The sequence below is a fragment of the Theobroma cacao genome, chromosome 8 (genome assembly GCF_053813885.1).
Source record: "Theobroma cacao isolate CCN51 chromosome 8, ASM5381388v1, whole genome shotgun sequence".
Lineage (NCBI taxonomy): Eukaryota > Viridiplantae > Streptophyta > Magnoliopsida > Malvales > Malvaceae > Theobroma > Theobroma cacao.
Window position 1 is genome coordinate 1,960,248 of NC_142646.1, and position 14,930 is coordinate 1,975,177.

Consider the following 14,930-nt stretch of genomic DNA (forward strand, 5'->3'; position numbering starts at 1 on the left):
CAACAAGATATGTGATTGCCCTCCCCGGACCCCGACGCAAGCTCCTAATAATTGTAAGCTGATTGCACCCATATGTCGATCTGACGATTTTTAACAATTACAAAAGCCGGTAGCCTAGCAGTTAGTACCCGTTCTTCCTCATTCTAAGCTTTGGTGTTTGGAGTTTTTACAGGTTAAGTCAGATTATGAGTATAACTGGGAGCAATTGGTAAGGAAATTTGCCACAAGGTAGAAAATGAAATGATCTGTGTGAACTTTATTTCACGACTCTCTCATAAAACATCCACAGCCTGCTTATGCGGTGTGCTGCTAGAAGTGCATACAAAAGAAACTGAAAAGAAATATGGAACTTGACAAAAAGAACGAGTAAAATTCAGTTGATAATTATTTGTTGGAACTGAAAGTATTATGTTCGAACTATGGAATTAATTCAGGGACTTCTCGGCAATGCAACTTCTGGGCTTCCTTTTTTCTTGGAAAATATGCCTCCAATCAGAGGGATCAATGGCTTCTTCTTCTTCTTTCTGAGTGAAGGGTGTCTCTCGAGTTTCTCGACACCTTGTGGAACAATGACTTGAGCCAAAGAAGGTGGATTTGCGAATGTCACGTATCTCTTCTTTTGAAACTCTGTTCCTTCTTCATTAGATGTTTGTGTTTTCTTGACTTCGAATTTTGTGGAGTCTGAGACAATCTTGACATCTTCAATCTCAAACTCCATCATCAGTTTCTCGGATTCTCGTTCCTTCATTTGCTGGAGCTCCCTCTTTGTTTGTTCAAGCTCTTCTTTAAGAGAAGAGAGGCAATTCGCCATAAGCATACTTTCTTCTCTGGCCTTTTGAAGGTTATGTTTTGTCTCCTCGAGCTCAGCTGCCACAGTTCCCAGCCTGGAAGGACCAGTTCCACTCGCTTCACCATGCATCTGTCAGATATAAACTTAGTAAATTAGTTACTTGAGAAGAGAGAACATTCCCAGAGATTGATGAATTTAGAAGACTACCGATCCTTTCCATGGAAACTGATAGACTAGACAGAGTAGGTACTTGCTTGCTTGCTGGATAATACTCCCTTTCTAAAGTATTAACAATATGTTCAGATATTCTAGAAGGGGAATGGAGATATCTTCATCAAGAGTCAGAGATTGATTCCTTAATAAAGCTTAAACAACCTAATTATTATTATATTCTATTATTTTATACCCGAATAAGTTATTTTTACACCTGTATGCCATCACATGATAAAGCCAAAAACCATAGGGAGCACCACAGCTTAATTTTAACACTTGCACTCAGCCACAAGCAAGCATATCTAGGGACAGTAGAAACAGTTACTTGATCTAGCATGCAAGAAAAGCAGACATAACTGTTTGCAATTTTGATCTAAGGAAAAAATGATCAACCGCAATGCATTCAAACGAATTACTTAACATAATTTTAAAGGGTAAAACACAATATCCAGTTGTTTGACTGAATTGAAACATTTTCAGTGCTCCAAAGTGGCAACCTCAAATCAAACTACTCAAGCATGGCTACCAAAACAACATAGAAAGAGAATATCTATCTGGGTAATTTGAAAGGGGAAAGAAAGAAACAGTCGGAATTTACCTCCTTGAGCTTGGCGGAATAAAGTTCACCAGCTAAAACTTTCTCTCCGAACAAGGCAACGGCCTCTCTGACAGACCTGAAGGGTGCCCTCGTATCGATTTCTGCCCTCTTGATCATCACAACTCCCCCTTCACCGTCCATGCTCATCACCTTTGGCAGAGAAATGAAAGAGGGAACCAATATCGAAAGTAGGCAACGAGTGAACCCTGTTAACCAGGATATATGAGAAGAGGAAGACTGGCAAGGGGTTATGGAGAGGGTGGTTTACAAATTACAATTAGCCTGAATGTGATACGGCCAGTTGGGGAGCGAAGCAAAAGAAATATCGTGGGAAGGGAGCTTCGTTACTTCGCGTCCACTTCACTGGAATTCTGTTTATATTTGAAGGTGTAGCTGGTGGGGGTGGATTGGATGGGTTTTGGTCTTTGTGAAATTTTGCTGCCTCTTATTTTATTAGGCGCGAGAGAGGGACTCTTTAACTATACCCAACGGATCGAAGGGCCCCCCTGGCTAACACATGGATGGGCCCTTCTCTAGCAGATAACTGGCCTCCTTCCTCTGATTTTTTTCACAAGTTCTCATTGGTTCTAATCACAGTTACCCTTTTCAATGGTCTCTTTGATCTCTTAGGCTTTTCCTAATGAATCCCAAAAAGGATAGTCCATTAAATTTCATGGTTTCCCTCTTTAAGACTCAATTTGGATGAAAACTAATCAATACACGACATTCCCACGACACTGCCCCAACATTTAAAGTGGACATATGAACTCAATCCCTGCCCAAATTATACGAAGAATGAGCCAAGTACAAATCAAAACTCAGTCACTATCTGCAGTAGTTTCCTTCTTATCGTGTACTCAATCGCATATGAGAATATCCCCAAGAGAACAAATAAAAAACACCCTGAAAATTGGATTGACCGAACAGCAACAAAGAAGAGATGTCGTGTCAACATCGTCTTGTCCGCCCAAACCCCAGAAAAAATATTGCGTCTTTGCATTCAAGGAAAAACCCAATTATGCTTTATTCTTTATCCAATTCCACCTGGGAGGTAAAGAAACCGTTAGGTTGTTAGTTGATTCACGGTTTATTATAATAAGGAAAAAAACTTTGTTAGTGCAATTATTTATTTTTTTAATATAATAAAAATAAAGTTTTAGGACCCAACTCTACACTTTTCGGGCAGCTCTCTCTTTCTCTTTCTACATCTCAACCTCTTAAAAAGATTGTACCTTTTTCTCTTTTTTACTTTCGTTCTTTGGTTTTTGATCTTTGTTTGTTAACTGCAATGTCGTTCGCTGCAACCACAACCGCAACGCCGTCGTTCCGCATCAAACGATCCACGAGGGGGGTGCCTCGGACGAGGATGGCCGTCCGATCTAGCACCATTTCAGTGGCTCCAATGTTGACCAAGCTACAGAGTGACTGTGCCACTCCTCTGCCAGTTCTTCGCCACGTGGCGGATTCCATGTCCACTGATATGCATGCTGGCCTTGCTGTTGATGGCGGTAGCGATCTCAAGATGATCCTCAGCTACGTTGATAGCTTGCCTACTGGGTACGTCTGTTCAAAGTTTCAAGGTGTTAGTTTCGTTTTACTTTAACTTGGTTTTCTTATTTAAGCTGAAAAACAGAGTTATGTTGTTGAAAGGAACGAGAAAGGATTGTTTTATGCGTTGGATCTTGGAGGAACCAACTTCCGGGTGCTAAGGGTTCAGTTAGGTGGCAAAGAAGAGCGCGTGATCGCCACTGAATTCGAGCAAGTAACCATTCCTGAAAAACTCATGTTTGGTACCTCTGAGGTCTGCCCCTTTTTTAAGTTTTATGAGAACGTTTGATCTCTTACATCATAGGCAATTTGTTTGTAAATGTGGTATGTCTTGGTTCTGTAGGAGCTATTTGATTTTATTGCTTCTGTGCTGGCAAATTTTGCGCAACAAGAAGGTGGAAAATTTCACTTACCTCCTGGAAGGAAAAGGGAAATTGGATTCACTTTTTCTTTCCCTGTGAAGCAGACATCCATTGATTCTGGAATACTGATGAAGTGGACCAAGGGTTTTGCAGTCTCAGGAACGGTTTGTATTCTATTTTTTGGGGTTTGGACCTTTAAAAGTCACGGCCATGATCTACATTGTGCTGTTAGTAATAGTGCAGTACATGTTACTCAACCGATTGAATCTTGGGAAGTAGGAGAATTTGTAATTTATGTTAGTTCGACTTGATCTTTGACATTCATGCCCATACTTGCATGTTGGAAAACTCTATGCAGGCTGGAAAAGATGTGGTTGCTTGCTTAAACGAAGCTATGGATAGGAAAGGATTAGATATGCGAGTGTCTGCGCTGGTATGTTCTTGTTACGTTATTGTCATTCGAAATTATTCTAGATCAATATAGAATCAGTTTCTAATTAATTTACGCTTAGTAGGTGAATGATGCAGTGGGAACTTTGGCTGGAGCTAGATACTGGGATGATGATGTTGTGGTTGCTGTCATTTTGGGTACAGGAACAAATGCTTGCTATGTAGAACGGATGGATGCTATCCCTAAAATGCAAGGCAAGTTTTCTCCATCTGGAAGAACGGTGAGTAAGAGTGTCCCCTATTTTCTCTGTATGTGCTTATTTGATAATCATAATCCTCATTCAAGCCTTGTGGACATTTCCCTTGTACAGATTGTCAACCTTGAGTGGGGAGCATTCTCAAAAGGCCTTCCTTTAACAGTGTTTGATAGAGATATGGATGCTGCTAGCATCAATCCTGGGGAGCAGGCAAACTCAAAGTTTTGCTGTCATATTATTCTATGTTAACTCCTACCATTCAAATACCGCCTGTCTGATGTATTAGTTGTTGTTCATATGTTGTTGTAGATATTTGAGAAGACAATCTCTGGAATGTACCTTGGTGAAATTGCACGAAGAGCTCTGCTGAATATGGCTGAAGAAGGTGCTCTTTTTGGTGAATCCGTGCCCGAAAAACTATCCATGCCTTTTATACTCGTGTAATTCTTCTTCAAAATATTAGAGCCAAGAATTTGAAACTTCATGTTGATTGGATGCTGTGGAATTTGTATATATAATCACGTTGTGAATTGGTGTAGTAGTAAGTAAAATTGCTTGATAATTCTATTTTTCTAGCTAAAGCCTTGAAGTCTAAAGCATTTTTTGAAAGCCAAAGTTACCAAAAGACCTAACAGACATGGTTTTCCCTTTATTAACATACACAGTCATCTGATATTTCATCAAAATGACTCTCTAGACATTGTCTTACTGAATTATATTTTGAATTGTGATCTGTAGAACCCCACATTTATCTGCAATGCAGCAGGACAATGCAGACGATCTGCAGACTGTTGGATCAATCCTATATGATGTTGTCGGGGTAAATTTCTCATGATTGCTCTGCCCTTGTGAACTGCAGCTTCCATTTTCTGAAAATAAATATCATGTATGGCAAATTTATGTTGAAGCATTTTCTCCATGCTTAATTCTCTTCCATTCTTGCAATCAGGTTGAGTCCAACCTAAATTCAAGGAAGATTGTCATAGAGGTGTGCGACACTATCGTGAAGCGGGCTGGACGCTTAGCCGGTGCTGGAATAGTTGGGATTCTCCAAAAGCTAGGGAAAGATTCAAAAAGTGCCGTCTTCGGCAAACGAACAGTGGTGGCCATGGATGGAGGCTTGTATGAGCGCTACCCCCAGTGCAGACGATACATAAAAGAGGCAGTCGCAGAGCTGCTTGGACCTGAAACATCTCAGAACATCATCATAGAGCATTCGAAGGATGGCTCTGGGATTGGAGCCGCACTCTTGGCTGCTACAAACTCCCAGTATGACCACGATTATTAGGCAGGTCAACCTCATAGTCTCCACAAGGGAAAAACTATTTGCCATGTATTTTATCTTTCTCCAAAGCAGTTGCAGTTTTGTAATATAATTGTTATAGGCATCTGGGTAAGAACAATAACAGCCTGTAGAACACAGTAGAAGTTCAGAAATTCAATCCAGATTGTGAAATCAAGACATCTCTCTGTATTTGTATCACCATGTAGTTATGGGACGAATTCTCGTACCACCATCTAGATAAATGTTTTTGTATGTGCTATTATATCGTAATTATTTCTTTTGGGGGGCAAATTTGTGAATATAAGATCATACTACTGTACACTATTTTGGACTGAGGTGGCAAAATTACGGTTCAGTGTATGTAAACTCTTTAATTATTCCAAATCATGAAAGATAAACTTGTAATTTGAAAGTAAAACATATCAGCGGATACAAAACGAAGTTAAATAAACGTAGCGAACTGTCTATCTGTCTGCGTGAGTACACGCTAGGTTTCATTGCCGTCTTTGTGAACTTTCAATTCCAGCCTTCGACCAATTGCGAAACGAGAAAAAGAAACTTTGACAATAAAACATTTTCGTACCATTTTCGTGCCCTAGATTTTTGCTCTTTGCCCATTTACTCCTAAAACTCCTTGGGTTCCAACAATGGTACGTACTGTATCTGTTTAACTCTTCTTTCTCTTCCCCGAAGTCGACGTTTTCTTTTTCCTGACAGAAAAATCTGAAATTTTTCTTGATCTCTTTGTTGTGTATCTTTGATCATGGCAGATCCGATTCATTTTGTTGCAAAACAGGCAAGGCAAGACTCGCCTAGCCAAATACTATGTTCCTCTTGAGGATTCCGAGAAGCACAAGGTCGAATACGAGGTAGTACATTCCTTTTTTGTCCTGTATTCTGATTATTCCGAAAATGTTTGACCCTTTTTTGAATTTGGGCGAATGTTTTACCTAGGGTTCTTGAATTTTAATTGATTTTTTCGTTTACAGGTTCATCGGTTGGTGGTTAACAGAGATCCAAAGTTCACTAATTTCGTTGAGGTAGGTGAATTTCCCGATTCTCGTTTTGAATCTGTTCAAAAAGTTTCCATTTTTTTTGGTGATTTCCTTATACTTTATTTAGCTTTTTTTTTTCTTTGTTCTTTTTGGTTATCATGGCTTTGGAGAACCCCAAAAGAAACTAGCAAGAAATTTGAAAAAATACAAAAGCAGGGGACAAGATCTAGACTTTAGGAATAATTGCTGAATGTTTGATTGTATGCATATTTTTTGTTGCAGTTCCGTACGCACAAGGTAATCTACAGGCGGTATGCTGGTTTGTTTTTCTCATTGTGTGTTGATATAACGGATAATGAGTTGGCATATTTGGAGTGCATCCATTTATTTGTGGAGATATTGGACCATTTTTTCAGCAATGTTTGTGAGCTCGACTTGGTTTTTAATTTTCACAAGGTATGTTTAACTTCTCTGATACTTTTTGTTAACTTTTGCATGAACATTACTTGCTGGATTCATATGAAGCTGCCAGTTTCAATTACCTAAAAGATGTTTTTTTATTTCATATTTGCTTTATTTCCAATGCGATTTTTGGAAGGGGTCTTTAATCTGATCAAGTTTTTGATTTCGATTCTCAACTCTTCTTTAGCTGCCTTGTCCAATTACTTTTTGCAATCTTATATCTTGTGTCTGTGGAAGTTAGTTCTGCTGTCTTGTCGGCATTGGTTTGTTCATTTTTTGGAATGTTCATGCGCTGATTTGATCATTGAGTAGTCACCATGTTAGCTTTGATTATTGTTGCTATGAATCCGAGTATATGTTCCACCCCGTCAGTGTTAATGTGTGCATTGTCGCTGATGCTTGTATCACTCTGCAAATAAAATTTACCATTTTCCTTTGAAATTCTTGAAGGTTTATCTGATACTTGATGAATTCATTCTTGCTGGAGAGCTTCAAGAAACAAGCAAAAAGGTTTGCATTTCTCTGGAGAGCTTTTAACTATTATATCTCTTGCTGATGGTTGTATGGTTAATTTTATCAACTTTGCAGCTTTTCTCCTTCTTCCTCTTCTATCTTTTTGGCTTGCCTTCTTTTGTTGGTTATCTACTTCTCTATCATCATCCTTATCATTCTAATTGTTAGTTGTAGCAGTGGCACCGTTATTATATTTCTCCTTTTGGAGTAAAACGTAAACTCACATATTTGGTCTTGTAATTCTCATAGTTGTTTTGCATGTCTTTGAAAATGATGGCAATAAGATCTCTTTTTAGCTAAATGCTTTTAACAGGATTTCCCTTCCTGTTGAAGAAGCAATGACAGTATTTGATGGCTTTGAAACTAGCATTGAGGTTGGTCTTGTTGCACTTTGCAGGCTATCATAGAGAGAATGGGGGAGCTGGAGAAGCTAGAGTAAAGATGATTCTGCACGAAAGAGTCATGTCGATTTTTCTCAATTCTTGCTTTTTTTTTTTTTGGGTGTTATTATAACTCGTTCACCTGTTTTGCACAGCCAATTCTTTACATGTATCATCAGAAAACTGAAACACCTAGTGTCCCAGGACTCCTCTTTTCCCTTTCAACTGTTTGTGCAATGTTTTATGGAGGCATATAAAAGAAACCCGTGTTATTAATGGGGTAGCTTCTCTTGTTTTCCATTGTTGTCCATTTGATATTTATATGTATCTGAGTAGGTTACTTGACCTTGTAATTTTGTGCTAAATTTTGTTTTGGGGAATTGATTTGCGTGTTATTTCAGCGTTCTACTTGAATAATCAGCAGAATAGTGATGGAAAATTATACCATCAAACTGAAACATATAGAGATATTGCATGATATTCTTTATCAAACTGAAACATATAGAGATATTGCATGATATTCTTTCTCTCCCTAATTCTTATTCCTCGAATCTTTTGAGAAAGATAGGTCAGAGAATTAAGCGAATAACTACAGTTGGGAAAATCTTTTTGGGAGTAAAAGATGCAAACGTGAGAGAAGAAGAAAAGAGGCAGAGACGAAGGTTAAACCTAAAGCATACGCAATTAGCCTTTTTTGATATCTTTCACTGTAAGCAGGTGACAATGGGGCAATGGGCATTAAAATACCGTCTTGAAAAGGGGAACTCGACGGGAATCTTCGTACTAATTTATCTTAAATGGGACCGAACAACCTCAGAGATTTCCATTCGAACATCTGATCACCAGCAAGCTCTCTCATTATTTCATGCCCGAATCCGGAGCGGTCAATCAAATGAACCCCTCGCTATTTTGATCACGTCAAGGATGAGTACGAGGGTCTCGCGTGCAGTTGAAAGAATTAAATAATGTTACGGTGTGTCATAAGTGGAAGGGGCATTCTACTTCAGAGGCGCTCATTGCAATGTAACTGCAACGATGGTGGCCCACCGGCGGCGCGAAAACCACCGCTGGTTCCTTCATAAACGGATGGAAGATGGTGGTGGTCTTGCCTTTTCACTCTGGCAGGGGAAAACGAGGAAGAAATCTCAATTATCGGCTGTAAATGTTGCGGGACTGTATGGTACTTGGGCCCGACAGCATCTAGTGTTGAATGGGGAGGGATGACAGTTTGAGCACAGGGCATCAACATGGAAGACTCGGGCTTTCCATTTTGCCAACTTGGAAATTGGGTCAAGACTGCGGAAGTTCCAGCAGGCCTGTACTGAGCTGCTAGGTGAGTTGCCCAAAGTCGTTGCTGTTGCTGGTGTTGGTGTTGTTTTGAAACACCTGAATGACTTGTGTAAGGAGGGCCACAGAAAGGGTTACTGAGACATTGAGGTAGCTGCAGTTGGACCTACAGTAAAGTACCAGAACATAGAGTCAAAACTGTCGTCACAAGAAATGACAGGACAATCAGAAAATGTGTTGGTGATAGCCCTAAACAGCGACCTAGGGGCTTCAACTGGGTGCGAGCTAAATAATCCACTTATCAACGGTCCCATATAGTGATCCACAGACTATGATTTCATAAACTAAGACGGCCGCAATGCTTGTTTATGTTAAAGGTTCTCAATTCAATCTCCTGAGATAAACGTTTTTTTGCAATTTAAGGAAAAAGGACTAAAGAATAAAACCTGCCGTGCAGCTGTTGCTGTTGAAAGCTGGTCTGTGTGAGCAGAGGAGGAATAACGAGTTGGGGGTATTGAAAAAGGCACGAGTGGCTGATGTGGTGGAAGTGAATGAAGGTAAGGAACTTGGAGTTGTGGCAATGATTCAATTCCCTTTCCAGCTTTATTAGAGCTATTATTAGCTTCCTTACCGATGTCTCCAGCCAATAAAGACAAGAAATCGAAACTCTGCCAGGAAACAGTGAGTGATCAGGATGGGGAGAAAGAAACAACCACAAGCAATCCCAATAGTTGACCTTACCTGCTTCTTTGAAGTGTGCATCCCAGATGCTGAAGCAACCTGTGGCTGATCCTGATGGAGCATTTTTGGCTGTTGAATACCACTTCTAGCTTCACAAGAATTTCTATCAATAACAGAATTGCCAGAACTGCTGCTAGGTGTAGTGTCATTTATACCATTTCTCAAATTACTGCGATTGTTAGGATACAAAAGAGCTGTTCTCTTTAATCCTACATGAGGTTTCAACTGAAGAGACTGTTGAAGAATGCTGTCTTCGCTGTCTTGCATCTGTAAATTACGAATGATACAACTGATATAAACATGAGCGGCACACCTCTTCATTGACTTCTTATCCATGGTGACTTTTGAAACCTATACTTCTCATCATTCACCACGCACTTGATTAGATGCTTGAAATTCAACAGAAACATTCATGAATGTAGAGACAATGGGCATCTTAAAATCGCAAATGCCAATCCTATAACAGACAAAAAGAGCCAATCGAAAAAATGTCATGTATACCTTTCCAGTTGAAGAACCACTTTCAAGTGAGCATGGCCTGGGGCCGCACATTGCGGCATCCAACCAAGATGGAATTTTAGTAGCTGATGGCCTGGTATACAGTAAAAAGTATGAGGGGTGCCATAAAGATGGTTATCAAAACAGATAGATATGACGGTAAAAGGAATTACTGTGAAAAACCAGGACTCCGAGCACCAAGGGGCACTGTAGAAGACAAGCCTGGCCACAATGCAAGACCTTTCAATACAGAACCACAGTTGTTTCAATGTTAGAATGTTAGCATGCAAATAGCAAATCAAATCAAGCTAAATATAGAAATGGAAGCTCCTTAGCAAGCTGGAATTTACCATTTTTTTTGGGCTCCTTGATCATGCGTTGCTGTGCTATTTGGCTTTCAAAAGCAGTGACCTAGAAATAACCCAAAGCATCCATATGAGTTTGAGCTTGATCAATAAAGGAATATTTAATTTTGACTTAGATGTCAAGCTTACCCCAAATGCCATTTCTGGTTTTCTCTCAAAAGGAGTGGTCACCTGTTGCTTGTGCTGCTTCAATCTGCAGAAACATAAAAAATTGAAGGAAAGAAAGAAGAGAACATTAGAAAAGAAACGGGAGCGTAAGTTGGAAGAAAAGTACTCACCCAGTTTCTAAGCTTTGATCAGAGAGAACATGAAAGTTGCCAGTAAAGCAAGATGACTTCTCAGCACCAGGTTCACGCTTAGCCTTGGAAGGGATGGTAGTATTCAGCTTCATTTGAGAAATAGAAATATCTGGTTCCGTAGTGGACTTTTTGCTGCCTGGCAAGTCAGGCTGATCTTGAATAGTAGGTTCATTCAAAGAATTGAGTTTAGCAGCTTCATGGGATGACTCATCTATAGGGGATGCAGTCTTAGCAGCTTGTGGGCAGCAAACTGAGTTCGTATCTTCTTGTTTAACTGCATAATTAAATAACTTATACGACAGATAAAAACAAGCTAAAACTCTTCCAAATTGTTAGAAGTAGATTAAAACCTTCAATTGCTGTGACAGGACTCTCCACTGCCTCTGGAGGAGCTGAAGGTTTTACTTCCATTGCTTCACCACTCAATTTATTCTTATCCATTGAGTCACTGTCAGGGAACATTCCTGCCAAAGCATACAGGGTCTCCGCAACCTCTTCCTCATCTTTTGTGATTGGCCCAGGAACAGTCGACTTCCTGGACCAATTAGATTCTCCTCCTTTCTACAAAAAAGCAATTCCAACTTCTTCAACTAAAAATGCTGAACTCAAAAGGAGTGATAATAGAACTCAACCCTGGAAATTAATGACCATTGACCAACCAAATTCAGTTTGGGTTTCTTTACACCATCCTTTTTATGCGATTCGACTCCATCAAGTGTATGGTTCAGTTTCTGTGAATCTGGTGAAGGCGGGGAGATAGACTCGCGACTGCGCTTCTTCATGGCTGTAAATGAAATACCAAATATCCCAAAACATTAATCCCATCTACCTCAACTTTTTTTTCTTTACATTGAAAGAAGTCTAAAATTCAGAAAACTCCGGTATCTCCTTTAAAAGCTTCAGTACATAGAAAGAGGCAAAAACTCAACATAGTATAGTTACTTGAAAAGAATCGATACACCATAAAGGTCACAGCATAAATAATAATAATAAATAGAATTATAAAAGGACAGCAAAAAGAATCTTGCGTCCATAAAAAGAAAAGAAAAAGCAAAAAGCCTCGGTTTCGCTTCAGTTCTAAACTTCTAATCCAAAAGCAAAAATAAAAATTGAGAAACTTCCCAGCAACTCCCCCATCAAATGGAAACTTTATTTTAAAACGACAGGACAACAAGCTGATTAAACCCTGAAAAACAAGAACAAACAAAAACAGAAAGAGATAAAAAAAATAAAAAAAATTGAATTTCCATTTTTCTCGTTTAGAATAATTATGTACATTTATTTATAATAATAATAATAATAACCCTTCCTACTTTCTCATTCACAAGTTACACACCTGACCGTAGCTTCCGTGGAACAGAGGCATGATCAACGACATTGCAGTCATTCAAAAACTGCAGAGAAAAATAAATAAAATTTAAAGCTTTAAAAATTTAAGAAACATTTTCTTTTAGTTACAGTGTGTTAAAAAGAATGAAGGATTACCTTTTTAGGAACCTTAAATCTCTTGTTGGTAGAATTAGTGATGAGAGAAGAGGAGTGCCGTGAATGAGAAGGACACTGATTTTCTCTATTATCAGAAGACAAATCACAGCAACAACTGCCCATTTCAGTTTCACAGTGTTGGTTGCTACCGGGACAGGGACTGTGACTTCCTGTATTACCATTAACGCTGCTCAGTCTTCGTATTTTCTCTCTCTTTGCTTTCTCTAAACAAACAAAGTTCCCACCACCACCAACACCACCAGCAAAACCTTCAAAATCAATGGACAAACAAAGCCATTTATCTGTTACTAAATTCTTCTTATCAAAAAGAGCAAAAAAGGAGGAAAAGAGAATACGAAAGAAAACGACAAGGGAGGGAAAGGGGAGGGGTTTTCGAGTAAATTTACCAAATAAGAGTTTGGGTCGAGATTGTTGTTGCTTGTTAGTATTAACCTGTTGTCGCGAGAACCTACTCGTTCCACGCCTCACGTCTCGACTCTTGTCCATTTCTCATGATAACATTACCAACATCTAGCTAACGCTTGGCGGCTCCTTTCAGAAAACGGCTTTCACGGTTTAAAAGAAAAAAAAAAAACCGATCCAAATTCCAAATTCACTCTCGCCAAACACCTCGTAAAAAGCTTCAAACCAGATCTTTCTTCTTCTGCAATATCAGACCACCTTCAATTATATGAAATAAACAAAAATAAAAGGTCAGAGAAAGCTTCGTTTTAATGCATCTCTGCATAATTCAGTAAAATGAGGAGAAGAAATGAATTGAGTTTTTCCTTTTTTTTCTTTTGGTTTAGCTATGAGCGAAAAGTAAGCCGGAAAGAAAACCGAAAAAGTGGCGTTTGGGTTTTGTTTTTTCCAAGGAAAGAGAAAATAAATCAATTTAGTTGCCTTGCCCTGCCTGAAATCTCTCCGTTTCTCTCTCTCTCTTTTTCTCTGTTTGCTAGTTTAGCAAAGAGCTTAAAAGGATCCCCCTAGCTGAGAAAGCTGGGTAAAAAAAGAAGAGACATTTTGTTTGACAGAGAGAGAAGAGAGCAGAGACAAAAGGAATACAAAGTTGAGACTTGAGAGATTTATTTTTTAAAAAAAGAAAATAAAAAATAGAGGGAAAAAAACAAAAGAAAAGGTAAAAGTAATTCGGTTCTCGTGTTCAGAGAATCAGGTTCTTCGTGAAAAAAAGCACTCAGAGAGTAAGAAAGAGAAAAAAAGGAAAAAAAAAAAAAGAGAGTGTAAGTAATAGCAAGAGATAAAAATGGCGTACAAAAGACAGAAAAAGAAAAATTCACAAGAAAAGCAAAGCTCTGTTCCACCTCGTGAAAAAAAATCCTTTAAAAGACTAAGAAAAATTAGCCTAGATCTTACGATTTTGAACAAACTTGAATTACAAAAGAAGCTCATTAATGCAACGAATCTCTTTTCTCAACCAAACAATAAAAAAAGCAAAAAAATAAAAGATAAATCCAAAATATCATCACAGTGTTCACTTTCCCTTCAGTCTTAACCTCCTTTCTTTTTATAGATCAGAACCCAAAACACCATTGAAGAGTAAAACCGAAGACGAAAACTAGATGAAGATGAAGAAGAAGGAAATGAATGCGGCAGAGCAGCCGGCAACCTTTTTGTTTAAGAGATTCACATCAGAATTCCCGAGTGTTCGCGAGCATGTGTGCAGCTCATTCTCTCCTCTTTCTCTCACATTCTCTCTCTCTCCTTTTTCTTACAAACTCCCAAAAGACGGAAAACCCGAAGCTCTCTCTCTCTTTCTGTGTTATTTCGCTTTTAAATGCATCATCACAAAAGAAAAACTGCCTTTCATTTAATTTATACTTCAACGCCTACTGCGAGTCCCATCTCACGTCATTCCATTTTAATCCGCGCCATTTAATTTCTTGCCTACTGCTTTAGCCGTCCGATCTTTACCTTTCCATACAGGCTATCTTTGTCCTACGTGTCCGCCACGTCATATTTCGTTGCCTCGGACACGTTGTAGACCGCCTAATGGGAAAATCCACGGTCATTAGTTATCGATGTGAAACCTAGGTCAGTTTTGTCCCTTCGATGATGGCTTCCTTTATTATTCTCCCTCAGACGGTTAAGTGTACTTCAGTGTTTTCAATAAATGGCGTAACTGAAACTCAAGTTATACTTCATCCCACGGCCGTAATCGCAGTTATCGTGGATGGCCTCCACGTGGCACCCACATTTCTCTTTATCAATTGACTGTGATTTATTAAAGTCAACATTTGATGGATTCGATTGAAAATTAAAATAATCAAAATTAATTTGTATAATTGATTGAATTAATATATAATTTTTTATATAGTAATACTATTTATTAAATTTTATACTTTAAATGATACATTTTTTATTGATTTAATTAAAATTCTTGTACATCAAAATCAATTAAAATCACAACAAGATAAATTAAATCCAATTCAATCAATATTGAT

At 38.7% G+C, this 14,930-nt stretch overlaps 4 protein-coding genes across 6 annotated transcripts; 2 read left to right on the top strand and 2 right to left on the bottom strand.

Annotated features, from left to right (window-relative positions):
• Positions 1-226: 226 nt before the first annotated feature.
• LOC18591545 (WEB family protein (DUF827)) lies at positions 227-2,014 on the bottom strand. Its single transcript, XM_007017730.3, has 2 exons — positions 1,602-2,014; positions 227-919 (listed from the first exon to the last, which is right to left on the bottom strand). Exons 1-2 carry the CDS (start codon positions 1,746-1,748, stop codon positions 431-433), a joined length of 636 nt encoding a protein of 211 aa, XP_007017792.2. The 5' UTR covers positions 1,749-2,014; the 3' UTR covers positions 227-430.
• Positions 2,015-2,553: 539 nt separating this feature from the next.
• On the top strand, positions 2,554-5,788 carry HXK3 (hexokinase 3). Its single transcript, XM_007017731.3, has 9 exons — positions 2,554-3,158; positions 3,252-3,402; positions 3,493-3,675; positions 3,870-3,944; positions 4,027-4,182; positions 4,273-4,368; positions 4,468-4,598; positions 4,897-4,978; positions 5,108-5,788. Exons 1-9 carry the CDS (start codon positions 2,890-2,892, stop codon positions 5,444-5,446), a joined length of 1,482 nt encoding a protein of 493 aa, XP_007017793.2. The 5' UTR covers positions 2,554-2,889; the 3' UTR covers positions 5,447-5,788.
• Positions 5,789-5,912: 124 nt separating this feature from the next.
• Positions 5,913-8,158, top strand: LOC18591547 (SNARE-like superfamily protein). Its single transcript, XM_007017732.3, has 6 exons — positions 5,913-6,093; positions 6,214-6,312; positions 6,433-6,483; positions 6,721-6,894; positions 7,351-7,410; positions 7,811-8,158. The coding sequence occupies exons 1-6, from the start codon at positions 6,091-6,093 to the stop codon at positions 7,850-7,852; spliced, it is 429 nt and encodes a 142-aa protein (XP_007017794.1). The 5' UTR covers positions 5,913-6,090; the 3' UTR covers positions 7,853-8,158.
• Positions 8,159-8,301: 143 nt separating this feature from the next.
• Positions 8,302-14,272, bottom strand: LOC18591548 (uncharacterized). Of its 3 annotated transcripts, none has more exons than XM_007017733.3 (14): positions 14,096-14,272; positions 12,876-13,132; positions 12,469-12,737; positions 12,320-12,377; positions 11,643-11,767; positions 11,334-11,544; positions 10,963-11,257; positions 10,814-10,877; positions 10,670-10,730; positions 10,493-10,559; positions 10,323-10,413; positions 9,822-10,172; positions 9,527-9,748; positions 8,302-9,246 (listed from the first exon to the last, which is right to left on the bottom strand). In XM_007017733.3, exons 2-14 carry the CDS (start codon positions 12,973-12,975, stop codon positions 8,797-8,799), a joined length of 2,364 nt encoding a protein of 787 aa, XP_007017795.2. In that variant the 5' UTR covers positions 12,976-13,132; positions 14,096-14,272; the 3' UTR covers positions 8,302-8,796. The 3 variants fall into 3 exon arrangements, with proteins under 3 accessions (XP_007017795.2, XP_017981312.1, XP_007017796.2); XM_018125823.2 differs by having other exon boundaries at positions 10,963-11,245; positions 12,876-13,149; XM_007017734.3 differs by having other exon boundaries at positions 12,876-13,149.
• Positions 14,273-14,930: the final 658 nt, after the last annotated feature.